General features: G+C 43.7%; 1 protein-coding gene across 2 annotated transcripts in view; it reads right to left on the bottom strand.

Moving 5' to 3' along the window:
• LOC137049289 (gastrula zinc finger protein XlCGF57.1-like) overlaps positions 1-18,248 on the bottom strand; it is a 29,046-nt gene extending 10,798 nt beyond the window's left edge. For both annotated transcript variants that reach the window (XR_010899571.1, XM_067427792.1), the window contains exon 1: positions 18,077-18,248. Coding sequence is in view for 1 of the 2 variants with exons in the window: in XM_067427792.1 (XP_067283893.1) it covers positions 18,077-18,248 (172 nt within the window). In the remaining variant the exon portion in view is untranslated. The remainder of the gene's footprint in view (positions 1-18,076) is intronic.
• Between the last annotated feature and the right edge of the window lie 3,052 nt (positions 18,249-21,300).

The raw sequence follows: 21,300 nt of genomic DNA, 5'->3' as shown, positions 1-21,300 counted from the left end.
TGTAGCTTGTAGGCCTCTCTAGGCCTCCGTCTAACCATTAGACAACCAGGTGTTGGACAAAGATGAAAATTTGACTTATCAGAGAAGATAACCTTACTCCTGTCCTCTACAGCCCAAGCCTTATGGTCTCTTGCAAACCTCAGCCTAGCTCTTCTTTGCTTCTCATTAATGAAGAGCTTTTTTCTAGCCTCAGCCATGGAGCCGGTTTTGAACCATCCTCGCAGTGCAATTCACCCCAGCTGCCTTTTGCCATTTTTTTGTAGGCCATCTGAGGTCATCCTACGGTTGTTGAGTGATATTCGAATGAGTTGCCGGTCAGTGTAGAGTCGTTTGTCCCAAATGTCTGCTCCTTGACTTGACCTTGTTCTTATGAACCACCATCTTTGAAGTTAAGGATGGAATCAACTCTACGCTCACTGTATCCCTCTGCCAATAAACCCAGAATTTAACCCTTCTTTTCCTCACTCAAAACTTTCCTTTTCAACTGTTTTGGCATGGTCAATAGTTGTTTTTTTATTATTATTCCAATTACTTTTGACGTACTACAAGCACTGTTTTTTCCATCCAGCTGGTCCTACTGCAAGAGTGTGATGGAGAAGATAGTGATGACCACAATTTTTTTTTTTTTTATACGTTTCCTTATTAAATAAGTTTTGGTTCAAGTGATCAGTATGAGGTGTGCCTGTGTTGGAATTCAACAGACATTGGAATGGAATGACTTCCATACTTGTAGAAATGCTGATTTAAGAAAATATTGCAGGGGTCTCTTAATTTTAAAATGAATTTGCTGTTAAAATTAATTTTCGTTAACACGTTAATTTTGACAGCTTGTCAGTCACGGACAGTAGGGACACAAGTCAGTTCTGGGGCATTTTAAGTTATTTCACAATTCTGAAAGTGTAGTCTCCAAGCTTTCCAACGATGTGTAACACATGGAAATCTGATAATATTTAGAAAAGTGGCCATTTGAGTGTAGGCATTTAACAAAGATTAAACTGGACAAAACGGTCTCTAAAATTTTGCAGTTCTCACCTGTTTTCACCTGCTGGGAGTGACAATATGGCTCATTTACATCTCATTCAGATGAGCCATACCCCTTGTAAAGCTCCCTTTGTAAAGCTACATGGTTGCATAATGCATAGTAATGACAGACGCAACGGATACAACTGGACTACATATTAATAATAAAGGATAGCAGATGCTAACATTACCATCTAAATGTCCTAATGGGGGTTTTAGCAAGTGATACGATGCTAACGATTAAAATTAAAATAATAACAATAAGTAGGTATAGGAAAGTCTAACTACAAGTAGATAATATAGAAGACAAACAGAATGTAGGACCGGACAGCCCGAACGACTTATTTCATTAGAGGCAATGAGATCTGCAAGAATACGTTTCTGTTTCTTATGGGGTGAGTTTCCATAAACATCAAAGTTTGACGTTTTGTGTTCATTCTAAGAACACGTAGCCGCCAGGGTTTTAGTCAATCAGCTAACTAGTTTGGTAGGCAGGGCACTGATCAGGGAATTAGTCCATGGGGTTTTAGGGGAATTAGTCCTCTACTAAACTACGGAGCTGATTGAGACACACCCTATGTCTGCCCAGTTGTGAGGCTTAAAACTTTCCGCCCCCTTTTTAATCAAAAGAATTCAGCCAGTTGAAGTAGAAGCAAAATAAGAAAACTTTCTTTTTTACATATTGTATGCAATATCGTGTTGCTAAATTTTGGATATTTAACAAAACAATTTTTAACATAAAAACAACATTTTGCCTTAAATATAATACTTTGATTTGTACTAAAATAGATGAAGACTTTATTAGACTTTTAAGATATTATGGAAAATTAAGAAAAGGAAAAGGGAAGTGAGGGTTCGAAATCAAGCCTTTAATTATTTAGGTAAAAATAGGGTTGTCTGTGTTTCTACATTTTATTTTGGGTGCATATTGGCCTGGATGGGTGTAGGATTTCCGGGCCTGAAATTGTGTCCCAGTCCGGCCCTGTCACAATATAATAGACATTTTAGCCATACAGATATGTTCAAGACATAATTATAAACTATAAATTGTCTACTTTTATTTGTGTAAACTCACAAAGGTTGTTGATTCAGAGAACAGATTATTTTGAATGCACTCATTTTAAATGCTGTCTTCATTTCAAAAAAATATTTTGTTTATTTAACGCAAAATTTGTAACTTTAAAAACATTTCTAAATTCAGTTCATATTTCTAACAAAAGAAATTCCAAGCCAAAATAACAAAAAAAGAAACAAAACACATTTGAGTTACCACCATGCAAATTCAAACATTTAGATATTTAAATTTGAATGAATGTGTGGATAACATGCCTAAAATAGTGGCTATTGTGGTGCTGGGATATACACAAACTTACCAACATACGTTGCATACTTTTTTGGAATTACTTATCAGGGGGGAAAAACGTTTTAGACGCTTAACAGCGGTTAATGGAAATGCCTTCATTTCGCAATAGTTCTTTATTGACATTTAGCAGCCTAAATATCGCAAAGGTTTTGTGCAAATCTGTAATGGAAACGCAGCTACTGAGAGAGCAGTCCAAACTTCTTCAAGTGGATTCAGGCCAATAATGTCCAATAATTTGCATGTCCTGCCACTCTTTTTTCGCAGCTAAAGAATCGATGCGGTCACTTAAAAATACCTATAAAAACTTGGATAAAATTATATAATTCAATAATTAAACCAATTATTTTATATGGATGTGAAATTTGGAGATCAGTATTGAATTTTAAAAAATGGGATAAAACTTCAGTAGAAAAACTACAATTGGAAATTGCCAAAAACATTTTAGGGGTTCACAGAAACACGTCCAACGCGGCCTGCAGGGCTGAAATAGGCCTGTACCCCCTGAACATCGAGATTCAGAAGAGATGTGTTCAGTTTTGGCATCACCTGCATCAGTCTGACCCAGAGTCAGTCCGGTATAAAGCCCTCATCCCGGCGTATCCAGTTATGCAAATACACACAGACAATGACACGCCCCTACTGCGAACTAGAACCTCCGAAAAACAAGCCGATTTCAACCTCAAAATGTCTTTTAAATATACCAATACTGCTTTCTCAAACACGGAGAGGCTTCTTCGTGATTTCAAATAACAGAATCTGCAAAAAAACGAAAATCACCTATTTAGAAAAAACCCCCGCTTCTTTCTCATTTTGCTCGAAAGTAGTGCTGCTGACTTGTGTCCCTGATTTCTGTTACGTTACGGGTCAGATGTATATACTTATATACGAGTCATATATATATATATATATATATATATATATATATATATATATATATATATATATATATATATATATTTTTTTTTTTTTTTTTTTGTGAAGTGGCAGTGGTGTTCAGAAACCACCATTCTTGTGGAATTAAGACAGGTTTTTGAAGTTCAAGAGAAGATAATTACACGATGAATCAAAGGCCTGAAACACTGTTTGCTGAACAACATCACTGTGTCATGACCAACCTGCTCTTCTACACTGAAAACAGCCCCACTGATACGATCCCACCTGAAAGACAACACCATGAAACAGCTGACACCCAACAAATAATTTAAGACAAGAAATTGAATATCTGCAGAGACACATAGAAGGGATGACAAAGGAACTTCAGCAAACTAAATATGAACTGAGTGATGAAGCACTTTTCATATCCTGTCTGAGAGAAACCCATATTAAAATTATAAGCACGCCCTTATTCAGACAGGGGCAAACTATCTAGGGGCCATGAAGGTTTCCCAGAGGCTAAAATAACCTTGTCTACACTAAAGCCACGCGCTGATCCGCCATTCCACGTGATCCGTTGAAATTATGCGGAACTCTCCAGAAGCCGCATCCTTATTCCTAATGTACATCTCACCCATCACAAAGACATACAGCCTCTTCATATGTATGACCATTTACATCTCAAAAAGCAAGGAGTGAAAGTCTTCTAAAAAGGACAGCCCTCGGAAACACACCAAGAAACAGCAGAAAACCAATTCTCACTCTTCTCTGGTGATCCTTTTCCTGATCACCTGTAACCTCAGGTGTGCAGCGTGCCACCCGGATGTGTATTGCAGCAACAAACTTATCTACTCTCGTCAAGATCTCCTCGCTCTTCGGAGCGCCGCTACATCTAGTCTAATACCATTGGACGTAATTCCAGCTGACATCTTGGGCAAGCCGAAGAAACGAGGGAAGCGAGGAGGGGTACGCGCCAGGTTACGGAGGCGTCCTTTCAACCCCCCCTTCCTTCGGTTGTGATGGCTAACGTACAATCTCTCTGTAATAAGATGGATATCCTTCATTGCAGATGTCGAAGGGAGAAAGCCTTTAGGGAGGCCTGTATCATTGCGTTGTCCGAGACATGGCTGAACAACTCTGTTTCAGACGAAGAAGTTAGTCTGGAAAATTTCACAATCATCAGAGCAGATCGAACTAGCGATTCCGGTAAGGAGAGGGGTGGAGGGGTCTGTGTTTATATTAACAACCGCTGGTGTAATAACATCAAGATCCATGACAGGGTCTGCACACCTGACATTGAAATGCTGACGCTTTCGCTTCGTCCATACTACCTCCCGCGGGAATATCCCACGGTGGTTATTAGCTGTGTTTATATTCCGCCTGGTGTTAATACCGACACAGCATCTGAGCTAGTAGTCCAGAGCACTCACTCTATGCTGAGTAAATATCCTGATGCTCCAGTCTTTATTATGGGGGATTTTAATACCTGTAGGTTGCACAGCATCCTTCCATCTTTTAAACAGTATGTGAATACCCCCACAAGGAAGGATAAGGTGTTAGACTTGTGCTATGGGAACATTGACAATGCTTACTCAGCTCACGTACAGCCTCCATTAGGCTCTGCAGACCACAATATTGTTTTTCTGGTACCACAATATAAACAACTACTGAAGAGGGAAAAGCCAACCATCTACAGCATCACCCAGTGGTCAGAAGATGCAACTGCGCAGCTGCAGGGGTCATTAGCATGCACAGATTGGAGCATTTTTGATGGTGACTTGGATAAAAAAACGATGATAATAACTGACTATATTAAGTTTTGTATGTCAACCACTATTCCAGTCAAAATTGTAAGAAAATACCCTAATTCCAGACCATGGATGGCCCACCAAATAAAACAAACTCAAGAAGAAACAACAAGCATTTCATTGCAAAGACTGGATTTTATTAAAAGACATTAACCGCTCTGTGAAAAATGAGATTAAAAAGGCAAAACTTGCATATAAGGAGAAATTGGAACAAGATTTTAGTAGCATGAATACAAGACAGGCATTTCAGAAAATAAAAACTCTTACTGGAACGACTTCAAGAATCAGTGTTCCTATGCCTTCTGATCTTAATTTATTCACTAAAGACCTGAATAATTTTTTTGCCAGGTTTGATATCCTCAACTGTACTACCGAATGTGAAAGACTGCTCAGGGGTTTACCCATCACTGGGCAGCCATATTTTGTTTTCTTAACGGTAGTAGATGTTTACCAGCAGCTCCGGAGGTGCAAAACTGGCAAAACTCCCGGCCCAGATGGGATAACTGGCAGGCTTCTTAAGAACTGTGCCCTGGAGCTTTCTCCTGTTCTTCATTCACTCTTTAAGTTGTCACTACAAACAGCAACTGTCCCTACTCTCTGGAAAACAGCTACCATCATCCCTGTCCCCAAGAAACCTTGTCCCTCTGAACTGAATCATTACAGACCGGTAGCACTCACTTCCATAATAGCAAAATGCCTTGAGAAACTGGTACTGAACTCCATGCTTCCGGTCGTCTGCCCACACCAGGATCCTTACCAGTTTGCCTACAAGGCCGATAGAGGAACAGAGGATGCTATCGCATCTCTTCTTCATACTCGTCTCCAACATTTGGACTCCCCTGGCCACTATGCCAGGATTCTTTTTATCTTCATGTGCCACCTCTTTTAATTCACTGGATCTATAGTTTCCTCAGTGACAGACCGCAGGCGGTAAGGGTAGGTAGTACGACATCCGCCACCATTACTGTTAACACAGGATCCCCTCAAGGCTGTGTACTTAGTCCTTTTCTTTACACATTATACACAAACGATTGCCAGAGCCCGTCCCCCGTTATAAAATACTTTAAATATTCGGATGACACAGCCATACTCGCTCTTCTCACGGGCAAGGATTCAGATTCCGCATACCACCAATCTGTTGCTCATTTTAGCCAATGGTGCATGGATAGTCATCTCCTCCTTAATATTACAAAGACCAAGGAGTTGATTATTGACACACGTCGGAATCTCGCCACCTCTCACTGCCCTATCTCCATTAACGGCCAATCAGTGGAAATTGTCAACAGTTTCAGGTATCTAGGCATTATCATGGACAAAAAATTGAGTTTTGACCAACACGTCACAGACATTCAGAAACGCTGCTGTGGCAAGGGGGGCGTGGTTCAGCGAGGTCTGCAGCGGGAGAGAGGGCCGCGGGACGAGCGGTAAGTGAGTGGGTTGGACGCAGATTAATAACACCTGTCTCTTGTTCTAGTAATGAGCGCGGAGACGGGATAAAACACCAGCGGAACCGGAGACCGAGAAGAGAGAGAGTCGGACTGTTGGTACGAGACTCAGAGAATACCGGAAGCCGGAAGTGCGTGACCCGGAAGTATTACAGAGACTGAGCGATCCATGAGATTAAAGACACACAAGGAAGTGTGCACGTTTGTGTTTAAGAGAATAATAAAAAGTATCAACAGTCCTGCCGACCCCCGTGTCCTCTTCCTTCCTTACCTCATCGAACTTGTTACACTGGTGCCGAAACCCGGGAAGGAAGCAGGACAGAGCCGCCGCCATGACAACGCCCTCCGCCTCGCCATTTGCGGAGATCATCACCTCGCTCGCGGCCCTCCACCAGGAACATCACACGGCGTTGCTGGACCTTCGGACTGAACAGGAGCGCCGCTTCGCGGCCATAGTCCAAGGCCAGCAAGAGGACCGCGAGCAGTTCCGGAGCTGGATGGACCGGGAGGTTCGCGCCGAGGCCGCTGGGCGGGCCAGCGCACCGGTACACGTGCCCCTACAAAAGATGGGGCCGGAGGACGACCCCGAGGCCTTCGTGGACCTCTTTCAAAAAGCCGCGGAGGCCTGCGGATGGCCCCGGGCACAGTGGCCGGTGCGCCTCATTCCACTGCTATCCGGCGAAGCCCAGGCGGCCGCGCAACATCTACCGGTTGCGAACCTCCTGGACTACGATGACCTGAAGCGGGCCATTCTTCAGCGGGTCGGCCGGACCCCAGAACAACACCGCCAGCGTTTCCGCTCCCTGGAGTGGGGCGAGTCCGGTCGACCCTTCGCCTTGGCCCAACAGCTCCGGGACGAGTGCCGCAGATGGCTGCTGGCCGGCGGCAGCGACGTGGACCATGTCGTCGATCTGGTGGTGCTGGAGCAGTTCATCACTCGGCTCCCCAGGAAAACCGCCGAGTGGGTCCAGTGCCACCGGCCCACGTCGCTGGAGACGGCCATCAATTTGGCGGAGGACCACCTGGTGGCGTGCCCGGGGGTCGGCGCACCCCCACTAACTTCTCCCTCTCTCTCTCCCCCTTCTCTCTCTCTCTCTCGACCTGTCCCTCTCCCCAGGTCCCGCCCTCCAGGCCCGCCTCGCGTTTCCCCCAGAGGCCGGGGTGGGATGGGCCCTGGACCGTCTGGGAGTTCGCGGGTCCCGCCCAGGGGGGCGGGGCCGCTGGGGACGGCTAGTGACTATGGATCCGGTTCCGCCCCCTATCCGCGCTCAGCCTCCAACCCACTCCCCGCCGCCGGGGCGGCGGGTAGGCCTGGGCTGGCCTGCTGGCGGTGCGGGGATCCGGATCATTTTGTGGACCGATGTCCGATGATGGACATCGGAACAATGATCCGGATCCCGGACGTCCAGCGGACCACCCCCGATCAAGCAGGAGAGTACCAAATTCCTGTAAGTATCAAGGGGGGTACATATCAGGCCTTGGTGGATTCAGGATGTAACCAAACCTCGATCCATCAAAGCCTGATTCAGCCTGGGGCGTTGGATACAAGCCGCGTGGTTAAGGTGCGGTGTGTGCACGGGGATGTGGTGGAATATCCGATTGTCCCAGTCACGATACAGTTTAGGGGAGAAAAGCATAGTGTTGAGGTGGCGGTTAGTCCCCACCTCCGGCATCCGCTAATTCTGGGGACGAATTGGCCCGCCTTTTCGGCGTTATTGGGGTCGTTGTGCGCGGATGCCGCTTGGGAAGACAAGGCTAGGAACGGGGCGGTGCGAGTGCAGGTTGGCGAGACTGATACGGGGCCCTTGGGAACGGCTTCAGAGGAACCGAGCGGGGTTGAGAGACTGATTCTCTCGGACCGCGATGACTTCCCTCTGGAGCAGTCTCAAGACGAGACGCTAAAACATGCGTTTCAGCAGGTCCGCACGATCGACGGTCAGTCCCTCCAACCCGCATTGCCCGTCACGTATCCGTATTTTGCCATAATTAAAGATAGGTTGTATCGAGTGACCCAAGACGCTCAGACAAAAATGGATACAACCCAATTGTTAGTACCAAAGAGCCGCCGGGAAATGCTTTTCCAGGCGGCTCATTCTAACCCGATGGCGGGCCACCTGGGACAGGCGGCCACGCTGAATCGTTTAATGACCCGATTCTTTTGGCCAGGCATTTATGACAATGTGCGCAGGTGGTGCGCGTCTTGTCCTGAATGTCAGTTGGTGAACCCACTGGCCGCCCCAAAAGCGCCATTGCGCCCCCTTCCATTAATGCAGGTCCCCTTCGAGAGAATTGCGATGGACCTCATCGGGCCATTAGAACGATCCGCACGCGGGCATCGTTTTGCGCTAGTTATCGTGGACTACGCAACACGATACCCGGAAGCAGTGGCTCTCCGCAACATCTCGGCGAAGAGTGTTGCGGACGCACTGTTTCGTTTAATCTCCCGGGTGGGGATTCCGAAAGAAATCCTCACTGATCAAGGCACGGCGTTTATGTCACGCACGTTAAGCGAATTGTACGGATTATTGGGCATTAAATCCATTCGAACCAGCGTCTATCACCCACAAACAGACGGGTTGGTCGAACGATTTAATCGCACTCTTAAATCCATGATCCGTAAATTCGTACAAGAAGACGCCAAGAATTGGGATCGGTGGTTAGAACCCCTCTTATTTGCTGTGCGCGAGGTCCCGCAAGCCTCCACGGGGTTTTCCCCCTTCGAGCTTCTCTACGGGCGTCAGCCACGGGGGGTGCTGGACGTCCTACGAGAAACTTGGGAGGAGGGGCCGTCGTTGGCCAAAAACGAAATTCAGTACGTCATGGACTTGCGAACAAAACTCCACACATTGGGGCGGCTATCTAGGGAGAATTTGTTGCAAGCCCAGGACCGCCAGAGCCGGTCATATAACAGGGGTACTAAACTGCGCAAATTCACACCGGGAGAGAAAGTGCTCGTTCTACTCCCAACCTCGAGCTCAAAATTAATGTCGAAGTGGCAGGGGCCGTTTGAGGTCGCACGACAGATAGGAGAGCTCGATTATGAAGTGATACGATCCGATAGGAACGGGGCACGTCAAATATACCACCTCAATCTGCTGAAAAAGTGGAATGAGGTGGAATCGGTGTTGTTGGCAACGGTGATCGGGGGAGAGGATGATCTCGGGCCAGAGGCGAGCATTAAGGCGCAATCAGTCGCGCTGGCCCCTGGGGGAGACCACCTCTCACCGTTACAACTCGCTGATTTATCGAAGTTGCAAGCGGAGTTCGCTGACGTGTTCTCGCCCCTACCGGGACGTACCGACTTGATTCAGCACCATATCGAGACCGAGCCGGGCGTGGTAGTTCGCAGCCGGCCGTATCGCTTGCCTGAACACAAGAAAAAAGTAGTTCAGGACGAATTAGGCGCAATGCTCGACATGGGAGTAATCGAGGAGTCCAACAGTGACTGGGCGAGCCCGATAGTTTTGGTCCCCAAAACGGACGGCTCGGTCAGGTTCTGTGTGGACTACCGCAAGGTGAACGCTGTGTCGAAGTTCGACGCGTATCCAATGCCACGGGTTGACGAATTGCTTGATCGGTTAGGCTCGGCTCGATTTTATTCGACACTGGACTTAACAAAGGGCTATTGGCAGATCCCCTTGTCTCCATTGTCCAAAGAAAAAACAGCTTTCACCACGCCGTTCGGATTACACCAATTTGTCACGCTTCCTTTCGGCTTGTTCGGGGCGCCCGCAACCTTCCAGCGACTCATGGATAGGATTTTGCGTCCCCATGCTGCATATGCTGCTGCGTACCTAGATGGCATAGTGATTTATAGTCACGACTGGCAGCGGCATATGCAGCATGTGAGGGCGGTCCTGAGGTCGCTGAGGAGAGCGGGGCTCACGGCCAATCCGAAGAAGTGTGCGATTGGGCGGGTGGAAGTAAGGTATCTGGGCTTCCACTTGGGTCATGGGCAGGTGCGTCCCCAAATTGATAAGACTGCCGCAATTGCAACCTGTCCGAGGCCCAAGACCAAAAAGGAGGTAAGACAGTTCTTGGGGCTGGCGGGATATTATAGACGGTTTATACCAAATTATTCGGACCTCACCAGCCCTTTGACTGATCTTACTAGAAAGGGGCTACCAGATACGGTCCAGTGGACGGAGCCGTGTCAACAGGCTTTTACCCAAGTAAAGGCTGCCCTATGTGGCGGGCCGCTGTTACACTCCCCTGACTTTTCTCTCCCTTTCTTGTTGCAGACTGACGCGTCGGACAGGGGGCTGGGCGCAGTCCTGGCCCAGGAGGTGGAGGGGGGAGAGCGGCCGGTGCTGTACATTAGCCGTAAGCTCTCCAAGAGAGAAGCTAAGTACAGCACCATAGAAAAGGAGTGTTTGGCCATCAGATGGGCCGTTCTCACCCTCCGCTATTACCTCCTGGGGCGGGAGTTCACTCTCTGTTCGGACCACGCTCCTCTCCAATGGCTCCACCGCATGAAGGATACCAACGCGCGGATCACCCGTTGGTATCTGGCTCTTCAGCCGTTTAAGTTCAAGGTGGTCCACAGGCCGGGTGCTCAGATGGCTGTGGCCGATTTCCTCTCCAGAAATGGGGGGGGGGGGCTGCAGGCCGGACGGCTCCCCGGCCTGAGTCGGGCGGTGGGGGTATGTGGCAAGGGGGGCGTGGTTCAGCGAGGTCTGCAGCGGGAGAGAGGGCCGCGGGACGAGCGGTAAGTGAGTGGGTTGGACGCAGATTAATAACACCTGTCTCTTGTTCTAGTAATGAGCGCGGAGACGGGATAAAACACCAGCGGAACCGGAGACCGAGAAGAGAGAGAGTCGGACTGTTGGTACGAGACTCAGAGAATACCGGAAGCCGGAAGTGCGTGACCCGGAAGTATTACAGAGACTGAGCGATCCATGAGATTAAAGACACACAAGGAAGTGTGCACGTTTGTGTTTAAGAGAATAATAAAAAGTATCAACAGTCCTGCCGACCCCCGTGTCCTCTTCCTTCCTTACCTCATCGAACTTGTTACAGCTGCCAACAAAGACTATATGTCATACATAAACTAAGATCTCTTTCAGTTGAACCACGTCTTTTGCTTCTCCTTTACCGAAGTATCATCGAATCTATTCTTTTGTACTGTGCTGCTTGCTATTTTAACATGCTCTCTTTAACTAATAGAAATAAGCTAATTAAAATCACCAACACCAGTTCAAAAATAATCGGTCTGCCAACTCCCAATTTGACAGGTCTGATTAACACTGCTATCATTCGCAGAGCAAAAACTATTATTCGAAACCCTAGTCACCCCCTCAAATCATGTTTCATCCTTCTTCCCTCAGGCAGGAGATACAGACAGCTACCCCATAAAAAAATCACGCCTAGGGAAAAGTTTTGTACTTTCAGCAATAAGAGCACCGAATCTACATAGTGATTAAGTCTCACATCTTATAGGTTTGCTGCTGATACCGTCTGTGTATGCTTATATTTTCGTGACCAATAATTTGTGTATTATGAGAAGTATGTGTATGTTATGTGTGCGGAATGTTGCACTGGTACAGTCTGTGGAAGCATATTTCCTCTCCTGAGGACAATAAAGTATAAATCTGAAATCTGAATCTGAAATCTGAATTGCAAAAGAAGCTCTCAGCCACCAAGAACCCTCCGTCCTCCAGTAGAGTCCAGACTGACCACAGGACCTCCATCACAACACCAGAGCTACGCAATGGCTCAAGCTAAAATTCTGGCAGGGATGTGGAGTTAGGCAGGGCTGCAGTCTGAGTCAGACTCTATTCAACATCTACATTAATGATCAGCATCAGTGCTGGAGCCCTCTAGTGTCCCCAGCCTCACACAACACCACACAGAGGTCAGATATCTGCTGTACATCGTCTGCTGTGAATGCGAAATTTGGGATCAGTACTGAATTTAAAAAATTTGGATAAAACTTCATTAGAGAATATACAATTGGAAACAGAAGCACGTCCAACAACCATCTGCAGGGCTGAATTAGTCCTGTACCTGCTGAACATTGAGATCCAGAAGAGATGTATTCAAGTTCTGGCATCAACTACATCAGTCTGATTCTGATTCAGTCTGATATAAATCCCTCCTCCGTAATGAAACCTCAGCAGAGTCTCATCCTCTAACTCCTCTAGCTCTTCAACTAGTCCATCAAACTCAACTCCCGACTGACCACAGCTACAACCCCAAAACTATTATAAAGAAATTGACAAAATCGAAGACACTCAAGATGAATCACAAAACTGGCCAATTATCTAGTTATTAAACAATTGAAAGAAAGACTAATCCTGTCCAAATACAGATTGAGTGACCATGATCTAGAATCTAGATATAGAGAGAGGAAGACCTAGACAAACATGGACAGAGAGAGAGCAGAGGATCTGCAGACACTGTGATCTACAGCAAACACTTTCTACTCATCTGTACTAAATATCACAATGTAAGAGAAACATTTCTGGCAGATTTCAGATTTGAAACACTGACTCCATCCTTCACTGAAAGTGAGAAAATGTTATTCATGCTTGGAGAAGATGCGAGCAAAGCCGCACTCAGGGCACAATATGTGTTAGCCATTCACAATGTTAGAGACAGTTAACTCTAGAGAGACCTGCTTCATTTAATCACTTCTTTAGACGGATTTGATTGACTTATTGCTACTATGCTACATGTGACATGATCTGTATATTATATATATATATATATATATATATATATATATATATATATATATAGTGGAGTAACGTTAGAGCATTTGAATGAAGAAGCACGCTTTATGAGAACGTCCCCTAGTCTAGCTTTATGTTTGGGTGGTTTAACAATAAACAAACCGACATAGTGGTCAGCTAAACAAATGTATTCAAACACACACCATAGCAATAATCTGTTGATTGGCATCTTTAAATCAAGACCAAAACTTAAGTCTATATTCCAAAGCATTCATGAATTACAGCCCTTTAAGTTTGGATAGTGCATTTTCATGACTATTCTCAAAAAGGGGGGGTGACAGTCAGGGGCGTAGCACCAAATTTTGGGCCCTGGGTACAAACCATCTTGCTGGGCCCCCGTACCATGTATGTGTATGTATAGAAAACTGACTTCTAAGCCCCCCCGCCTCGGGCCCTGGTTACTCAGTACCCTTTATCCCCCCAGTCCCACGCCCCTGGTGACAGTTAAGAGGCTAAACAAATGTATTTAAACACACACCATAGATCGCATGCTCCATTGATAAATTAACTAACGTTATACACGATTGTGTTGTTTACTGATGTTTACTTATGCAACGATAGCCAACAACAACAGACATTTGAAGCAGTTTTACTCACCCCCTGCTTCCAAAGCACGACCGTGAACCTTTATCGCTGGGACCGCTCCGTCAAAAACACACTTCTTGTTGATTTCGTGATGTCCTGTGACAGCAGTGACCGTGGAGATCCACTTTTGCGACACGACTGAAGCGATGTTGTGACGCTTCCCGTCATTTCTGCGCTCAAATCTTACTGTCTATGGTTCAAATCGGTTCAAATGCAGCGCTGCCTTCCCAGAATGCTGTGCTGAAGCGTTGAAGTCGCTTGACGTCACCCATAGGAATGAAGTGGAGCGCGGCACGACCATAGGGCAGAGGGAGCATCACCATGAATGCACTGGTGCGTAAGGAGAGAGATCTAGTACTCGATCCTGAACGACACAGGAAGCCAGTGGAGTGATTTTAGAATGGGGGTTATGTGGTCGTATTTGCGCACCCTCATGAGGATCCTAGCAGCGCTGTTCTGAATACACTGCAGCCTCTGGAGATTTTTGCTAGGGATGCCAATAAGGAGCACATTGCAGTAGTCCAGCCTGAAGGAGATAAAGGCGTGGACAAGCTTCTCCGCATCTGCCAGTGATAGAATGGGACGAAGTTTGGCAATGTTTCTGAGGTGGAAGAAGGAGGTCTTACACAGGTGTTTGATGTGCGCTTCAAAAGTAAGCTGCGATTCCATTCTGACCCCCAGATTGGTGACTGAAGTGGAAAGTGGAATGACCTGATCAGAGAAAGCAATGCTGGTGATAACGGACTTCTGGACCTGAAGTGGAGTGCCGACTAGGATAGCTTCAGTCTTGGAGCTGTTTAGCTGCAGAAAGTTTTGCTTCATCCACGCCTTTATCTCATCCAGGCAAGTGATCAAAGTGGATGGTGTGAGGTCAGCAGAGGGAGATGAACTTGTCCTAAAGTAAAGTTGAGTGTCATCAGCATAGCAGTGAAAAGAAATCCCATGCCGGTTGATGAGACGGCCAAGGGGGAGCATGTAGAGTATGAACAGGGTGGGTCCGAGCACAGAGCCTTGAGGGACACCGCAGGTGACATTGTGTGACAGGGATGTAGCTTCTCCTAACGCAACATATTCAGTTTTCCCAGTGAGATCAGAAGAAAACCAGTTGTGGACCGAGTCAGAGAGACCGATGGTGGAATGTAAATGGTGAAGGAGGATGTTATGGTCAACTGTATCGAAAGCTGCAGTTAAGTCCAGGAGGATGAGAAGGGATGGGGAACCCTCATCTGCCGCCATCAATAGATCGTTTGTGACCCTGACCAAAGCTGTTTCTGTGCTGTGTCATGAGCAGAAACCAGACTGAAATTTCTCATAAAGATTGTTATGCTCCAAATGGACCTGAAGCTGTGCAGCAACAACTTTTTCCAGCACCTTAGAGAGGTATGGGAGGTTGGAGATGGGCCTGTAGTTGTCATTAACATCTGGGTCTAAAGTAGTTTTTTTTAGAAGTGGTCTGATGATAGCAGTTTTTATAGATGAGGGAACAAGGCAAGCCTGGAGGGAATTATTAATAATCTTGGTAATAAATGGACTTACGACACAGAGGTTAGATTTTACCAAGGCTGAAGGAAAAGGATCCAGTGCACAGGTGGATGGTTTCATTTTTCTGATGATTACCTCAACCTCAAGCTGTGTGATGATGGAGAAGCAGAAGAGATGTTGGAAGGTCCATGGCTGTGGATCAACAGACGGGACAGGCAGAGCGGAGGTGCTAGATAGAAGCAAGTGGATGTTGTCTACTTTGTTCCTAAAAAAGGTCATGAACTTATTGCACCTCTCTTCTGTGGCTTCTGAAAAAGAGTGAGTTTGCGGTTTGAGGATGTGATTTATAGTGGAGAAAAGCTTCTTGGATTTTCCAGGGTTATTGTTGATGATGCAAGAGTAGAACTGTGACTGAGCATCTGTCAAGGACCTTGCGTAGGCCTTCTGATGATCTCTATAGGCTTGCCTATGAACAGTGAGTCCTGAGAGCTTGAGACGCCTCTCAAGTACACGCCCAACCGTCTTCATCTTCCGCAGTTCGCTGGTGTACCAGGGTGCTGAGCGCGAGAAGGTGACCATTCTAGTTTTGACAGGTGTGTGAAGATCTAAAAGGCTGCTCAGAGACTAGTTGTAGAAGTCAACCGACTCAGAGACTGAGGAGAGATCAACAGAGGAGAATTGCTGAAGGGCTGTAGTTAAAGAGTATTGGTTAATCTTTTTCAGGTTCCTGAAGCAAATTTGATGGGAATCTTTGGTAAGGGAAGAGGGGCGTGGCAGCTCCAATGAGATTGCCTGGTGGTCAGACACACCCAGATAATACACCAAGAGGTTTCTAATATGAGGAGAGTTGGAGATGACCAAGTCCAGAGTGTGCCCCCTAGAATGAGTGGGTCCATCCACATGCTGTTGGAGATTGAGGCAGTCCAATAATTGCAGAAACTCAGCTGCCAGGTGGCAGGAGGGGGTCTCTACATGAATATTAAAATCTCCTAATGTTAAAATGTTGGCAGAAGTAGAGCAGAGTGTTGTGAGAAAGTCATGCATCTCAGAGATAAAAACTGAATTTGTTTTTGGGGGCCGATAAATAAGCAGTATTGTCAAAAAAGGGGGGTTTACATTTAAAAGCAAGGTATTCAAATGATGACACTGTGGGCAGAGGGAGAAAAGACAGCTCCAATGATTGTCTATGAATTACAGCTAAGCCACCACCATGACCAGTGTAGCAGGCTTTCTCCAGGTAGCTGTAACCAGGAGGACAGGCATCATTAAGTGCTGAGTAAACTGCAGGCTGATGCCATGTTTCCATTAAGCACATAAGGTCTAATCTCTTATCAATGATGTGGTCTTGGACGAAAGATGACTTATTTGTGAGGCATTGTGCATTAAAAAGTTCTATTTTGAGCGTTGATGGGGTGGTGAATCTCGTTATTGGCCGTAAAACACTAAAATCCACTCCACGTTTTCTGTCATGCGCTGTGCTAAAAGATCTCGCGGTTTTTCCCGTGCAATCCAGTTTAGATTGGTGAGATCTCGCAGTGATTCCCGTGTTACCAAAACGGAGAGCAACACTGTTGTGATGACGCTGCAGATGTGCGACGGAGGTCCAGATGGATGGTATGGCTGATGCAGATCTGCGCAGAAGTCCAAGTTCCTTAATGACCGCGATGCACGCCGGAAATCTGCGGTCGTTGAAATTTAGCAGCTGTGGGATGGAATATTTAAGCTTCATGACGGCCGCTGAAAGGTTTTGACTAGTGCTATGCATTATAGAAACACAGAGCTGGAACACCGTCAGGCACAGCGAGATGATGGTCCATACCATAGCAGAGGAGTGTATGCACCAACTCCCAGCAATCCCAGCAAACAGCCGATTTTAGAAGAGATAGCAGGGGTGAGTAAAATTCTTTGAAATTAGGAGAAAAACTGTAAAAAAATCTTTAAAAAAAAAGGTTTTAAATGTATAAAAGTGGTGAACAATGAGAGTCCTCTCCTGTCATGAGGGAGTCCATTCAAATTGCCAACTGTCAACAGCCGAGAAGAGCTATCCGAGACGATAAGATCCAAGCAATGTCCCAAAATTAGCATTGACTGAATGTACTAGTTACTGACAAAAAATAAAATTAAAATAAAGTTTATAAGTAACGTATATAAATTAAAATCGGGTGGAAAAGCGGCGAACAGACAACGCCAGCGTCCTCTCCCCCTCGTTGCTAGGCAACAACATAGGCTGTTACCAATCAAATGAAATAATATAAAATGCAAAAAATACAGCTGCAATAATTAATGTTATAAGATTGATGTTCTCAATAAAACATGCAATCATACTTTTAAACATAACCGCCAATAGGGGGCAGCAAGTGATCGTCTTCATAAGTGAGTCATTGAGTCGTTCAAACGCTGAATCATTCAGTAACAAAACACCGCACTGAGTGTTGCTTTCTTTAGGAACTATTTTTGTCAGTGAAATCACGGGTGAAATGGAACAAAAAAGGTTATAAAAATATGCTCCTGTGACCAATGGTTTGTCTGTGTGTGTATTCAGAGGCAGTGAGCAACGGGCTTCCAATGTAATAATAAATAACTACGTTAATGCACGATAAAATAATTGTCTGCGTTAATTAATTAATGCGTTAATGTGATAATGCGTTAACTTGCCCAGCCCTAATATATATATATATTACACAATTATTTATACATAATATGTTGATGATTAGGCAACATTGTGATGCACAGCCAGGCTAGTTCAGCTTTGAGAATGAAACCAACCTGTTTGTTCCTCAGTTTCTTCATGTTTCACTCTCAATGTTTCTTCAATCTTCACGTCTTCACTCTCCTCTTTAATAAACGCCATCTTTGTTTGTTCCTCAGTTTCTTCATGTTTGACTCTCAATGTTTCTTCAATCTTCACGTCTTCACACTCCTCTTTAATAAACGCCATCTTTGAGATAAGAATAATCACAGAAATAAAAAACACATCCAAACTACATCAGTAGTTCAGTCACTGGTAAGAGAGTCAGTCAGAGTGAGAGTTAATGGCCTTAAATGACCTGATTCCACAACAACAAACTCTCTAAAAACTACAAATTAATAAAAGAACACAATTTATATAGTAGGTTCATATTTAGACATTTTATGATAAATGTTTTATCTTTAGATTACATTTAATAGATTACACTTCAGTGAGAACATTAGCAGTTGCTTTACAGAAGTTTTCATTACTAGTGTTTGCTGTTCTTGTAACATTTACACATTTAACTTTATTACATTTAATTTGGCTAACTATAGGCATATAAGACCATATTTAACAACAGAGACAGCAAAACTGTATGCACTCAATTATTTTTGCTCATTCTTTACTATCTGGTCACAAGCAAACACAACAACTTTAAAATCAATCGACTCTCTTTGCAAACAGACACTACAAATAATCTTTTCAGTTAAAGCCATTCATTACTGGAATACTCTACTAACTCAATTAACGGATAGTACAAATTACTCAACATTTAAATAGACACTAAAGGAATGGCCTAAAGCGATCCAAACTCGTTATCACATGTAATTATATATTTTTAATGTTCCTGCTATTATTATTATCTCTAGGAGTGCTACTGTGTCCGTGATTTGGCACTATATTACTTTGATACCAATTCTTTGTGTTTGATAAATGTTTTATTATTTGTGGATGATAGTGAATTTAATGCATATATTGTATTTACATGTAATAATTTACTCTCCATGTTTATGATAAACTAATTCATGATATAAAGAGAGAAATGAGACGCATCTTTTCTGTTACACGTGTGAATGAAAAATAAAGTTAATTAATGTTAGAAAACGCATTAAAATGTAAAGTTCAATAATCAAACATTCATTAAACTGTTCTTGTTGAAACTATAACATTGACCGAACAGTTTTTATTGATTTAAACACTTTAAAAGCTTAAAACACAAACCTTTCTTCAGCAGAATCACAACAGATGCAGGAGCGCGGCGCAGCCTTATGACGTCACAACTCCACTACAAAATAAAAGTCCTGATCACATGCTGAAGTCACAGATGTGTGTAGAGACATTCACATACAAACAATAAAACACATTTCAGTTTAATTCTTCAATACATATTTAAATGCGTGTTGGTCAGTGATGTGCTAAAAATAACTACCAAAGAGAGAGTTTGAACCACATCTAATATGTGAGATTCAGTCAATGCTAAACACAAATGTTTGTGTCCAGAAATCATTTATACAAGGGGCAGAGAACTTTTAATTTGTTATATATATATATTTTTTTTAACTTATTTCGTTTATTGAGTTTAATCAAAGCCAGTAAACGTTTGTCGATATATTTTATCTATATAATTTTATAATATAGTACCACAGACTCAACAAATATTTTGTGATTTCTCCAAAGCTTTTGATAGCATCCAGTCTTCTGTATTTCACTCATTAAGAATGGCATTGGAGGAAAAGTTTCTGAGGTATTGAAATCTATGTATTCTAAACTTAAATCATGTGTGAAAGGAACTGATGGTTTAACAGGATATTTTGGCTGAAGCACTGGTGTACGACAGGGCTGCATGAGTTCACTTTTGTTTATTATTTTCCTAAATGAATATATAACATGCTCAAGGAAAATGGTAAAAGTATTCAGATCGAGAGAATCACAGAAGTGCAGACCCTGCTGTACGCTGAAGATATCACTAATATATCAGGAGGGTTGCAGAAAGAAATTGAACAGCTGGAAATATTCTGTAACCTTTATGGCATGACGGTGAATCTGAGTAAAACAAAGTTATGGTTTTTAGAAGAGGGGGCTCTTGGTGATATAAGAACTGCTTCATCTACTCTGAATCAGCACTTGAGAGAAAAAGCACATGGTACACATTAAACAGGTGCTGCTCATATAATTAGAATACCATCAAAAAGTTGATTTATTTCAACAGAAATGAACAGATCAAATTGCACATACTCTGCTTAGCCATGACGAACTGTGGTCGAAAGCTGATGACGTAACATCAGGTGGGTCCCTAGAAGAACTTAAAAAAACACCAGTAAGTTAAAAGATAATAAATCCCCAGGAAACGATGGCCTTACAGGTGAATTTTATAAAGTATTTCAAGATAATATTTCAGAGTTTTTATTACTGGTTTTTAAGGAGGGTATAGAAAACGGTAGACTCCCCTCATCTATGTGTCAAGGCTTAATTACATTGTTACCTAAACCCAATAAGGATTGTCTGCTTCTTGACAATTGGAGGCCCATAACCTTGATAAACAATGATGCAAAACTACTGGCTCATATTTTCGCACAAAGAATAAAGTTATGCTTAGACACACTTATAGATGATAGTCAGTCTGGCTTTATGCAAGGATGACATAGCAGTAATAATATTAGACTTAATTGATTATAAGGATTACATTACTGAAAATAGCTATATTCACTTATAGATATATACAAAGCCTTTGATACTGTAAAACATGAATTTTTATTTGATCTATTAGACTTTTTTGGTTTTGGTCAGTACTTAAAAAGAGCAATTCAAACTTTATATAGTGACTGTAATAGTTGGCTCCTTATACACAAACATAATTTTTCTCCCCATAAACAGTTAATATGGAATAATAAAATTGTTAAATATAAGAAAAAATTAATCTTCTACGATAACTGGGTTAAAAATGATATTCTTATGGTCTCACAATTAATAAATGAAGAGGGCTATTTATTTACATACACTGAATTTTTAAAGACATTTGGTATTCCAATATCTCCACGAGAATACAGTATTGTATTTGACGCGATACCACCAGGTTTTTTGAGAGTTTTGCAAGGCATTAGTGAACCTCCAAAAAATTCATATTTTAAAAGGCAGATATTGTTGAATGGTGTAGATATTAAGGATACCAAATGCAATAATACATTTTTTTAGAAGTCTGATTCAATGCCCTGTAACATTTCGAGGTAGATATTTTTGGAATAACCATTTTGAGAATATT

The sequence above is a fragment of the Pseudorasbora parva genome, chromosome 20, assembly GCF_024679245.1.
Source record: "Pseudorasbora parva isolate DD20220531a chromosome 20, ASM2467924v1, whole genome shotgun sequence".
In the NCBI taxonomy this organism is placed as follows: Eukaryota; Metazoa; Chordata; class Actinopteri; order Cypriniformes; family Gobionidae; genus Pseudorasbora; species Pseudorasbora parva.
Note: the sequence above shows the minus strand (reverse complement) of the source record. Positions and strands in the feature narration are given on the sequence as shown.